Source organism: Haemaphysalis longicornis, unplaced genomic scaffold, assembly GCF_048455015.1.
Source record: "Haemaphysalis longicornis isolate Haplotype H1 unplaced genomic scaffold, Haemaphysalis longicornis Haplotype H1 scaffold_1, whole genome shotgun sequence".
Lineage (NCBI taxonomy): Eukaryota > Metazoa > Arthropoda > Arachnida > Ixodida > Ixodidae > Haemaphysalis > Haemaphysalis longicornis.
In genome coordinates this window covers 259,989,938-260,003,025 of record NW_027526203.1, presented here as the reverse complement: position 1 = coordinate 260,003,025, position 13,088 = coordinate 259,989,938, and the positions used below count along the sequence as shown (strand labels likewise).

At 46.9% G+C, this 13,088-nt stretch overlaps 1 protein-coding gene across 6 annotated transcripts in view; it reads left to right on the top strand.

Moving 5' to 3' along the window:
- Positions 1 to 13,088, top strand: part of Zasp52 (Z band alternatively spliced PDZ-motif protein 52) — a 118,199-nt gene that overhangs the window by 21,309 nt on the left and 83,802 nt on the right. Inside the window, exon 1 of one of the 6 annotated variants that reach the window (XM_077676354.1) lies at positions 5,156 to 5,353. The exons of the other annotated variants lie outside the window; for them this stretch is intronic. Coding sequence (XP_077532480.1) covers positions 5,336 to 5,353 — 18 coding nt within the window. The 5' untranslated portion in view covers positions 5,156 to 5,335. Of the gene's footprint in view, positions 1 to 5,155; positions 5,354 to 13,088 lie in introns of those variants that run through there. 6 annotated transcript variants of the gene reach the window in all.

Sequence of the window (13,088 nt, the reverse complement as noted above, 5' to 3'; positions counted from 1 at the left end):
ATACTGGGTCTTGAAAATACGTGTCTTGCACACGCTGGAACTTCTGGAAAAAAATAGCAAGCGATGACTCTGTGACTATGACCAACCGTGTACATGCGTGCACGAGGTCCTGAAACACGCTTTACCTTACGCAAAACACCGGCTTTCTTAACGCTGTAAAAAAAAAAAAAAGCAACACTAAGCGCACAAGGAACTTTACTGCTAACTGATCTGTTTTCAAGAAGTTACCAAGGTCAAGACTGCCGCTACAAAGGAAATAAAATACGCGGGTGCCCAGTTTCCCTGATCGAGGCACGCTGCTGCAGCGCCCCGTACAACATCTTAACCCAATGTCACCTTTACTGCTAGTTTTCCTGTTGTGTCAAAACAACAAACCCAAGAGCACGTAGACCAAACGAAGGATGGCGGGAAATAAAAACGAAAGGAAAAGAATTCTCTCGTGCAGTGCGCGTTCCCACCCGGCATCGGTGGCCGAAGCGATAGAAGACGGCGGCGTCCGTAGGAAATGAGACAGCGCGAGCCTAGGCGGAAACGCGTTCAGAATGCGTATGCGCGTCGCGTCGTGTGTACGTGCAAGCCCCAACGGTCCCGCTACCTGACGTCCTTCTCTGTGTCTTCAAGCGTAATGGTTTCTTCACGAGCAACAACAACGCCACGAGGAAACAATCCGTCGCCGAAAGAGAGGCACCGATTTCGCTACTGGAACGTCCGCCGAAGCCAGGGAAGAGCAGGAGGGGCGGAGGGGGATGTGTCACGGATACAGTGACGGTGTCACGGATACATGATGCGAGACGCAACAACGGAGACGGCGAGACTTCCCGAGAACGCGGTGGAAATACTGGTCGCAGTATCGGTCGTATTTAGTCATAGGCGCCGTCATCTGTCTCGATTTATGGATCTCTAAAGCGGGTTTGACGCGAAGCCTTTGAGCCTATGGGACAGGACGTTGCTGCCTGCACGAGACAAGAAAAGATGCGCGTGTGTCTAGCGGATATCCTTTCGGCAAAGTAGAGGAAAAGTGCGAAAGAAAAGAAAGCCCGGATCAGGACAAAACTTGAGAGCTGACTTCTAGCAGGTATTTTGGGCCCTCGGTACAGTCCACATAGACAGATACACTGTGACAGACTAGTCTGCGGTTTAAAGAGGCGCATCCCCAATTGTTGCTCTCAATCTTCTCACACTGCATAAGAAACAAATAGTGGTGTGAAGGGGGGGGGGGGGGGGCACAACAGAATCAGAAAACGAAAACGCTCCATACTTTGGCATTCTCAGTGACTTCTTGATATCTGTATCACTGGTCAAACTAATTAGTGCACTTAAGTTACCTGCCTAGCACGGATCTGCGCCGCTACAATTATGCATTGTTCAACGTTTGCGGCAGTATTGCACTTTTAAAAAGTCGTGTGGTCTGCTCCACTACAACGCACGTGAACAACCAATGACTGCTATGAAAGGGACCAAAGGCGTCAATACCGGAACCCAGCGAATGATTTGACTTGCAAAACAGGGTCTTGCGCGGTTACATTACTCAGTGTGAACATGACGTTCTGATTTTCTTGATGTAACAGCGCAGATCGCAGTTTCGTGTCTAATTGTATGTCACGTCTCGTTATTCATGAAATTTGATTTTTAGCACGTAACGATCATTCTGCGGAGTTGGGCAAAACAGATTCGTGGGGATTTTATTAGTCTAAAAAAAAAGCGTTCACTAAGCGAGGTAATACTATTCAGTAACAATACAAAATTGTTATACAATCTCGGATAATAGGAAGCACCAAGGAAAGTAAAGGAAGCGGCATCAGCACAGCTCTAAGCGAGCAAAGCTCGAAGCTCTAAATTGTACTGAATACGAACCAACATTTCAAAATTGCAAATTTTCCAGAGCTGTGCCAATTTATTTATTTTTTTACATTTCTCCCCTCTGGATGCGCCAGGGTTGAATTTTTTTGCGAGACTTTAATGCCAGCGAACACAGAAGCACTTATTGAACTACAGAAAGGGGCTATACCAACGCACGCCATCTGTTTTCTTGTGCGGGGAAGTGAATATAACACAGCAGAAGAAGTGATAACTGGGCTAGTTGGTATTCGACTTGGAACATCTTGATGATAGCGCACTTACACACGGACACTAATAAAAGAGACGACAAACCACAGCGCTGACTCAAAACTGTTTTTTTTTTATTAGAACAGACACACATTTAAATACTACAACCTAAACCCATGTGACCACACATCATACATACGTCACAATCCATCGTGTTATTTCCAAAACGTGACAGGCACGAAAAAAACTGTGTGGATGAAGGCGCGTGTTTTACATTTACGCTAGAGAACGATTTAAAAATTAATACGCATTTTTATGTAAATGAATCGAAGGCACACTGAAGCACCACATCCCCTTTTTTCTTATATTATAAGTCTCGATAATCTCGCGGGTCAACTTATCCCTGTGCACAGATAATATCATTCCAGGAAACAATGATGCTAGCCCCTAGCATCACTGTGCCCCTCGTTATTCTAATAAGTTCAAACTTCGCAAGCGATAACTGCGATCCTGCCAGTGTGATGCATTTAGAGTCAGCAAACAATTCGAATCGGGAACGAGATTCTCAAGAAGGCTGTTTTGGTGGATTAGTTTCTGATAGGCCTGCACTCACCAAATTTGTCGTCCCGTTCTGATGACGTAACAAACCCACTTCACGTCAGGGGGCAGCCAATAGCAAATGCGAATGGTTTGCTTTGCCGAAGATTACACGCCTTCTCTACAACGCAAAGCGTGTCAACGTCACCGCTAACAGAGTTTCCCGTATGGTCGGAGATGAAAAACTTCTGAGGTGACTTCAAGACTCTCAGTAGATCATAAAATACCCGACGAATTGCGTCCATTCGTCGGTGCCAGCCATGGTGACTGCATTGCCACATAGGAAAAAAAATTGGCCGCGTATCTGCTCCTTTCGTTGCAAATGCCGTCACAAGACGATAGTCTTTATCGGCTTTTGCGAAGTAAATTCCTCCCTTCACTTTTCCGCTCACCTCTCATGTTGTTCCTCTTGTGTCGCGCTCCTCCCAAGGTAAAGACGCCAAAGGTTTGCTTAAATCATTTTAAATTTTCCGCGTTCCACTGCTCCAAACCGGGTGTCTCGATGCGAACGCTGCCGTACGGCGAAGACGCGCGTTAATCAAGGCGCCCTACTTCAGCGTTTATAGAACCGCGTTTTCCTACTCCACGTGCGTTGCAAGCCGAACGTGGGACCTGTCTAGTGGAACCTTGCGTAACTGTTGCCAGTTGATTTCTTAAAATGGCGCCAGAAGCTATAGTGGCGCGGGCGACCGCAGGCGACGGCGGAGTGAATTCTTTTTCTACACTTGATGAAGTATTTAATTTCGCAAATTCAAGCATGTTTGATTTTTTTATAAAGGAACACTGCAAATATCACTTCTGTATTGATTTGTTGTCTCATATTTGCGTAATGTCTTGTTCTTCTTCAACAATGTTGACAAGTATGAACATTACACCGGACATAGACGTGTAGATTTAGCTGTGACTATATAAGACTATTGCGCAGGCATTGTTTTGCTTTGGCCGGGTGGCTGAATCGGGTCACAGACAGACAGACGGACAGACAGACAGACATACAGACAGACCAAAATTTCTGGGTTTAAGTAGCCCAAGAAAGACTATCGTCTTTAAAAAGAGTACTCCGCCGTGCATGTCTTGCTCACCCGCAGGTTTATACTGGCTGCCAGAAGCAAGCAACATATGGGTTTCTAAGAGAACAGCTTTACCACAACGTAGCCGATACAATTCAAGCACCTAAAAATAACATTTTGGCAGATGACGATGCCGAGCATGCGATTTCAGTAGAAAGTTCGGTCTGGGCTGTGGCACCATGCATTCTGCTTTGAACGGTGCCACAACGCAGATCACCGTTTAGAGTCAAATGGCATGCACGTTGCTTTCAATCGCCTACTTCACTTTGTTGGTGGCATGAATTAGTCACTTAAGTGCACTACAGTGAAGCTAAACCGCCGGATTTCATAATGGCGACAGTTACTTCGCCTTGTAAAAGTAGAAAAAGACACGCACTAATCAAATTAAAACTGAACTCCGGCAGCGCAGTGCGTATCATGTTGCGCGAATAAAACGAGCTACCGGGAGACAATAGCAACCGAAAAGTCGTTCTATTGCTTCTGAGACACTCATCAATGGACTTGTCCGCCTACCTCCGCTCGTACAGAAGCAAATAATGACGCGCTCGTTCCTCGTGCAGCTGCATGTCCTGAGATCGCCTGCGTTGCGACCTTGGTAGGCCCGTGCCAACGCCATTAGGTGCACGGCCGCGAAGAGCTAACTCGACTACCGAAATAACCAGAACAAAAGAACTCGGCGCTCCGACACGCCTACAAGGCAGGCATGAACGTACAGTCGCGCCTCAGTTTGACCTATAACGGTCATTATAATTTTGGGCGATAATTTTGTCAAAACCAGGCCTCTTGCCGCAAACGTCAGGGGATTGATGCATTATAACATTATACACCCAATATATGCTTGGTTTTAAAGCCAGGTTGCCAAACTAAGATCGTACAAAGCTCTGAATACTAATGAACGTTGTAGGTGGCGCAAGCTGAACGCGACTGTACGTGCGGGCGCGTGCTCAGTCGGATTGGAAATAGTTTCGTCCGGCACAGTGCCACGATTTTAAATGAAAATATTAACGGCGTCGCACGCAGCCGAATAAGGCCCACCTACCGCGGTGTGCTACCGCCACCGAGAAAGAAGGCCGGTGGATTTTGTACCCTAGGCATTTTGATTAAGCAATGGGCATTTTCAAATTTCATTGACTGGCGCGCTTTTTTTCTCTGCCTTACCACCATTGGCCAAACGTGTCGTTTTCTTCTCTCCTGATGATGATGACGATGGGAGCGCGAGGCTTTCTTCCTCTCGGTGGCGATAGCGTTTGAGGCGCGATGGATACGTTGCGCTCGGATTGAGCTGCGCGAGTTGTCGAAGGTACGCCGAAAAGGGCGCGACCTCCTGCTGCTCGGGTAATACGAATGACGCCGCAACTCCGTCAAGGCCGCTATGCAAACGACGGCGCTGGTAGCGTGACACTCGGCCGGGACGTGCAGTTTTGTTTTGTCGCGCGCTGTCGCGGCTTGGAAACGACGTGGGTGTTTCATTGTCCCGCAACTTTATAACGCTCGTACATCAAGGGGCGTCTGTGATTCCACGGCCCAGCGTTGATCGATAGGGGGCGACTCGGCGAGTGCGGGATGGACAATTAACGCAGCGCCTGTTAGATTATATTTTTGTGTCTGTGTGCTCCCGCAATATGAAAGAAGACGAAACGGTGAGTCCCTTGCGGCCTGCCAGAAGCCGAGTTTGCGAGTTCGATTTTCACTAGAAGTCTTCGCATTCTTGCGACCGCTGGCACACCAAAAGAAAATGTTCGTTGGCGTACGTGCGCGCTTGCGTGTGCGTGCGGGCGTGTGTGTTCCGGCACATGGAACAAGTTTTGGTACTCCAAATGTGAAATCTATTCCGCAGCGTTTGCGTACTGCAAAACTCCGAGGTTTTTGCTTAGGTTTTGTAGGCTGCGCCGCATTGTTAATGGTGGCTGGTCGCCAGCTGCTCGCTTTTCAAGCTTTCTCGGGGCGGAAAATTATTCATGAAACCTCAAAAGGCACCAACAACGAGTAAGGATCAAGCAAAAATTCTTTCTGCTCGGCTGTAGGATAAAAAGCACCGTGCGCGCGATGCAGTTTGGAAATTGGAAATGGCGGGAAGGTTCAGATTCAGCGTTTCCTTGGGGAAAAAAAAAGGAAGGGCCCATGACGTCAGCGGGGCATACGTTGCGACACGTGGGATTACTTCGCCTAACTTTTTTGGACGGCCAAGATGAAGGAAGGTCGGCGTGCTGAAAATTACGCCTAATGTTCAGTAGAGGAGCCTCCACGGTGTCGTTTCTTTTTGCGCTCCGTTTATGATTTCTCACTGAAGATAAAGAAACAAAGAAAGGAAAAGAGAAATAGAATAGGAAAGACACAAGCTTTAAAAGTGCTTACAACGCCGCCGCCAGGGTCTACACAGCTAGTCCACTAAAATTCAGCCGGTGTGTAGAAGTTAAAACCGGTAGTTCGGACTTGTCGTTTAGCCGTGAAGCGGTTCGTGGTATCTCGGCAGAGTCTGCCGTGTGACTCGTGTCCGTAGTACTCCCGGACATAGATTAAAAAAAAAACTCCTCCTTAACCAGCAGGGAAGAAAAAATTAACTTCCAATAACTATTTCAACAGACATTTATTCATTCAATCAATCCATCAATCAATCAGTGAACTCGCTTCTCACTTTAGCGAAGATTACTTTCACCATTTTCATTGCTGCCGAGTGCCTCTTTTTTTCTTTATACGCTGTAGACCTAGCCACACAAAGAGAGCGGCAAACACACGTTGAAGTAACGTGCACAATGCTGGAGTTTCGCTTGATTCAAGCATCTATGGGCTATCTTACATGCGTGTCTTTTTGCGGTGAGTACTAAGAAAGTATGTCCTATTATTTACTGCGCCTTATTATTTAATATGTGTGGTTTGTTATCCATACTCTTTTTAGACGGTCTTTAGTATAACAGTGAAGCTACGTATATAAAGTGCGTTTTCTGGGATAACAGCGTCAAAGATTCAAAACCTTGTCATTCCAAAAATAAAGATAAAAAATTCGCTAACAATGAAACTTTTCATCGCATTTAAGCACACCGGGGAAAATTCAACGGTCCTTTTTATACCAAAGCAATTTAAATACGACAATCAATCATTGCATGTTTCGTTAAAGGGGGAAACCTAAGGAGATGTTGGGAGACTTTTGCGGGCTTCAGGTAATAAAATTTGGTATTACATCCAATTCTTTACACGGCGATGCACTGCGAGACATGTTGAAGGGTTTGTTTCACCAAAGTACTCTAGATGTCGGATCACTGCTGTTAATGGAGCAAATTTGGCGAATTATGAAGCGGCCAGCCGGCCATTTGACTCAAAAACGAGGACTACGCTTCGGTAGTTCTCAATGCCACAGAATAGGACAGGTAAATCTTGCCCCAACCCCGTCGCTCCTCAAATTTGATTGGTAAGTTCTACAGTTGAGTCATGGAGTCACAGTGTTCCGGTCCGTCGTAACAAAGCATGCCCACGGGCGCGCTTTAGTGCGTTTTTTTTTTTTCTCTTCACTTTGACATTTCCCTAATTACATGCGATCCATGTCCACAAAATTGTTGATGATTACCGCAGTTATCACAGCAATAACAAAGGGCGTGATTACAAACTACAAAGCGCTCAAACAGGCGCTCAAACAGGCGCTCAAACATCGCTGTCGTCTGCCCCACGAGACCGTTCACTGGCTCGGCCAAACGCGAGTGAACGTCCCAGCTTCAGAAAACAAGAACGAAAGGAAAAGCGGTACATCACAGAAGAATCCGCACTAATTATTGCAGCGTGTGTGCGTACTTTTCGTGAGCTAGCGCAAAATTTGCCGCTGAAGCGCAGTATCGCTGTCCCGAAACGTATAAAAATCCTGGTGCATCCAATTAAAAACGGCCCCGGCACCATAGTAATACACTTTACACGAAGTAATATCATAAAAACGGTCTTGTACAAGACGTTTTCGGACCGAAATATCGGATTTTCCGCCCGAGTTCGTGTTTCGGGGTAACTTGAGTTCGCGGAACAAGCTCCGAATCCCCAGCTTATGGGCCTCGATGGGCGCGCCGAAGGCTTCGACAGCGCACCTACCGATACCGATGGTGAGAAGCTCGCAACGTCCACTCAGGGCCACAAGCGCGCGTGCCTGGGATGCGCAAGCTTGACGGACCACCAGCAGTGCCTGGGAGAAGAAGAACACCGACATCAATTAGCTCAGAAATCTGGGTCGCTCACGCCGTGCAAATCACTTCATTAGTGGCACAGGCGCTCGATCCTTCGTCTGCCTCCCCGCTGCGCAACTTCGCCACTTTATCCGTTTAACCGTTAGAGACGCGGGGTGGGAAAAAGAGAGGGCTGCCGAACAAACGCGGCAGGACCGCCCTTTCGCTTAAGGAGGAGCCCAACCCGCCGTGCGCTGGCGGTGACTGATGAAGCCTGAAAGAATAACGGGGATAAGCGAAAGGTTTAGTTCGGCGGTGCGCGAGCATGCTCGCCCTCATCATTGCTAGAGCTGAATTTGAATGAATCGCCAGGCACTTATACTGCGTGCGCAGCGTGAAGTCACAACATTTTAGAAGACTGAATCCATGCACCGTCCGTGTTCACCGCAGGGATACGTCCGGACGCATTCCCACGGTACTTTGTTTATCGGGCGTAGCCCGGGAGAAGCTCCGGAAAGTTGGCCAGGTTGTGCGACTAGGCATTCAAACTTCACCCCTTATGATATTCAGTCGGAGGCGGCTCAAACCTTAGTAGCGAATGAGAAGCTAAACTGAAGTGGGTGTTTCTTTTTTTCCTTCTGCTATAGGCTCAGAGAGCCTCCATGAATATGCATCGCTCTGATGTGCGTGAATGACAAATCGCTGCGTCTAAGGGAACACATGATCAGAAACGATGCCGAACGTTCAATTCCACTCAAAAATAGGATCTGCGCAGTGATTTCATTGCGCCCAAACCACGCTTTTCAGTCATATCGTATCCTGCATGATGTAAAAATAGGACAGCGTGGAAGGCAAGGCCAAGAGAGGGAAACGCCACAGCGCTGACTCGGCAACGGTGATGCCACGTTATTGTATTTCATTTCTAGTACAACGGGCCCTTTTAAATATTTTTCCGTGAACCCGTGTTCTGTTTTCTCTCTCATCGTCATTGCCGAGTCAGCGCTGTGGTGTTTCCCTCTCTTGGCCTTGTCTTCCGCGCTGTTTTTTCTTCTTGCATTATACTTGACGAACTCGCCCAAGCATCCATATATCCTGCAAGGCTCTCCAGTGGCTTGCTTTGTCAATCTGATCGGAATAATTGGTCGTTTAGCTGTATATTAAGACAAAATTACACGTAAAAAACAGGCCTAATGAGAATAATCTGCCGTAGAAGACCACTTACCGTTTTAAATAAGTAAATTGAAGTGCGTTCTCGGGATACAGACCCATGGGTGTTTTTTAGACTGTACATGCAGATCGGGGAGGGGGGGGGGGTGGACATCGAATAACTATTGGCGCTTACGGATACTACTGAGGCACGGCCGCTCGACCTACCATTCATGGATTCGCTGTGACTACGGCGTTGGAATAATTGTTTACACAAGTTGGTAAAATACAAGCAAGCCTGAAGGAATGGCTAATAGTTTTCCCACTTTCGGTTGCGAAAGTGAGGAGCATTTGATTAGTGCAGGAAATCAGTGCAGTTTTCGCGGGGGAAAAGTTAAAGAAAAAGCCGCTTAGCGCAAGGCCGAGCGTCTGCTACGTACACGTAATGCGCTGACGGCGGGCTACGCGCAACGCCCGGTAAATAGGGCAGGGTATACATAAATTGATGGCTCAAGCTACTCTGGCTTGATTATATTCAACCCGACCGGCAGCTGTGGAAGTCGGGCTATATGCGAACGAGTACAGGTAGAGCGGCTGATGAGGTCATATATCTTCCAATTAACACGTCCTATACCAAAGGCAGTGCACTGAGTGCCAGCCGACACCGGTGAGCGCGAGAGCTCGGCTCCGATATCGTAGTCTGAATCAGCGACCTCCTATACCGGCAGCGGCAACAGGAGCGTATAACGGCTGGTGGGCGGCAGCTCTTTCTCGATGGAAAAGGCGTCGCGAGTGCAGCTGTTGAACGGAGAGAATGTTAGCAGTTTCCCTGTTGTCTCGTATTCGTGAGATGCCGCTAGGACGCGCTTACGAGAAAACAAGGGAGGTGTATTGATCAGCTGCGTGTCGGCAAGGAAACAAACCGTTCAAATGATAGGAGGGCTGATGATCGGGGCTCCTCCCGCGGGAACCACGGGGATCCAGGCAGTTGACCACCGGCAAGCTAGCTGCGGAGACTAAAGTAGTGGGCAGGCTCTCCGAGGAAGCAGCGCCAAAGGGTGGCGGAGCTAAAAACCACACTTTCATGTTACGCAATCATTGTTTTGTGTACAAACATTGTTTGTAGACTCGGGGAACCCTCCCGCGCGCAGGGCTTTCAGTGATGGTTTTTATGTCTCTTCTTCGCAGCAAAATTTTGGAGCCACACTCATTCATTTCAATGACAACCGCATTGTTGTGAAATAGGGCTGTAATTATAGTACTAATACACACATGCCGATTGCATGAAAGCAAGCACCACGTCTGGGTCGCGAAGCCCCTGCTGAGTTTTTTCCCCCTGTCTTTGAACGTCTCCTCCGTCTCCAAGAATCTTTCCTTCTTTTTGAGAACTGCATGACCTTTCGTGGTGACTTTCGCGGTGACCGCCAATAAACTTTATACTTTTGTGTAACTACTTGGTGTGCTGTAATACTTTTTCGGAGGAACGGAAGCCTTCGAGTTTTAACCCTGTAGAGCGGCTCCGTGATTGTTTCGTTTTCGTTTGGGTAGAAAATAGGTGATTGAAGCTATGAAGCGTTCTTCCGATTGGCCGGAAAAGTAGTCATACGAACGCACGTTTTGGGTTCCGTGAATGCGGTTGAAACCGACATAACCCCTTTATCTGGCTTCGACGGACTGGGTTACTAACTGAAGAGACACCTGCCGATCGTCGTTTGAGCCACATGCCGGGAGACCTTTGCCCGTCAGCTATTCCCTCTGAAGTACCATTGATTTTTTTTTATTTTCATGCTTCTAAGTGTAACCTTTTAATTCTATGCCATAAATAGTAGTATCTGTAATTAAAACGAATTAGCTTGGCCCTTAAATGCTTCTCAATGTCTCAGCATTTTTCCACAAGCCCTTCATCACACCAGGTACACGAAATTATTTATTTATTTATTTATTTATTTATTTATTAGTAATACCCTCAGGCCAATGGCATTATAGAGGGGAGTGGGTACATTCATAAGAATAACAAAAAAAAGCAGCGAGAGAAATACATATCAAACAAACATCTTATACAAAATTAGGCAAAACAAAAAGAAACACAGCAAGCAAGCATAACTGTACACAACAAGCAAGAATTACACAATGTTGACTATGGCATTTTTGAAAAGCATGTGATTTACAATGGTTGCTGTAGGAGAGGGAAGGCGATTCCATTCTAATGACGTACGAGGAATAAACGACTGAGAAAAAGCGGTCGTTCGGGTTGATGCAATACCGACTTTGTGAGCATGATCAAGGCGAGAAGAAACGTACAATGGAGGCAAAATGAGTTCTTCATGCAGATGTTGGTGATAGAATATTTTGTGGAACAACGAAAGTCGGGAAATTTTACGTCGAACTGCTAGGGATTGAAGGTTAAGGGTAGATTTCATTGTTGTTACGCTGGCGGTTCGGTTATAGTTAGACAGGATGACACGGGCAGAATTGTTTTGTACCATTTCAAGTGAGTTTATGAGATTGTTACAAGAAGGATCCCAAATACACGGAGCGTATTCTAATTTAGACCGAATAAGTATTTTGTACAACAGTAGTTTAAGGGAAGATGGTGCCTTAGCAAAATTACGCCTCAGGTAACCCAGCATGCGGTTTGCATTGTTAATAATATGTTCAATGTGAACGTTCCAGGTGAGGTTGCTTGTAATGTTAACACCGAGCGGAAGCATCATATTTTTCTCGCTACATCTGGCTTCTATCACGAATCTACATCCGTGAAAAGTCCCGTGGGTGGTTTACGTTATAAAACCTTTAGTGGCAGTTTGAAAAGGCTGTTTTTTTAGCGTAGGGCGATTGGGTTGCGGGAAGCATCAATCTGTTTCTCTGTGTATGCTCATACGAGTACACAGCTTGCGTGGAAATAAACATTAGCGCTAGTCATTCCGACTCGTTTACGAGACGCATAAACCGCCACTCGCGGCGATCTTTTCATGACAGATACAAAGTAGGGCTTTGGCTTCCCGCAAAACCACGCTTAATACACGCATAAGAAAGCCCCTTCATCCGACATGCGGTCGCGTTCACTCACTCACTCACTCACTCACTCACTCACTCACTCACTCACTCACTCACTCACTCACTCACTCACTCACTCACTCACTCACTCACTCACTCACTCACTCACTCACTCACTCACTCACTCACTCACTCACTCACTCACTCACTCACTCACTCACTCACTCACTCACTCACTCACTCACTCACTCACTCACTCACTCACTCACTCACTCACTCACTCACTCACTCACTCACTCACTCACTCACTCACTCACTCACTCACTCACTCACTCACTCACTCACTCACTCACTCACTCACTCACTCACTCACTCACTCACTCACTCACTCACTCACTCGCTCGCTCGCTCGCTCGCTCAGGCTGTGCCGGCACAGAATTCGCTTTGTCGCATTAGGAAGATGTTGTAGCGCCCGGATATTTCAACATAACACCGTTACCTCTCCGGTAACTGTATATCCTGTTCACGTTAGCCCAAAAAGCTTTTCTTGGGAAAAATATACGTGGTTATACAGAAGTATTCGCATAACCTCCGATCTTCTCAACTCGTCCTCGATAAACGCAAATAGTCATGGCATTAGGTTACCACATACATGGGACGCTTTGTGAAATGCAAATATTGATTGCAACTGAGGCTCCAACCCGACCTTCAGGAATGTTCGCACCTCTGCAGTTGGGCCGCAACAGCTGAGATGTTGATCACATGACTGTGTACCGCTCTCAAAAATTACTGTGTTCATGCAATTTCACGAGAAACGGTTGATCAGCGCGGTAAATCTGCTGGGTACTGATTCTCCAGATCCCATTTGCAATTGACCTAGACCTATCCTCGAGAGCTTAGTGTACTGTTTTCGCAAAAAGTTGACTCTCATCGTCGGTTTGTTTCTTACTCGTATCTTGGCTATAGTCCCCCTCGCTACGAACTGCTATGTATCACGTACCGAGCTTAAGCACCATTAATTTGCAGTTCATGACAAGCCCCGGGCGAATGTCCTTTCTCTCGCTTCACAACGGCTGAGAACACGCATGCTGCA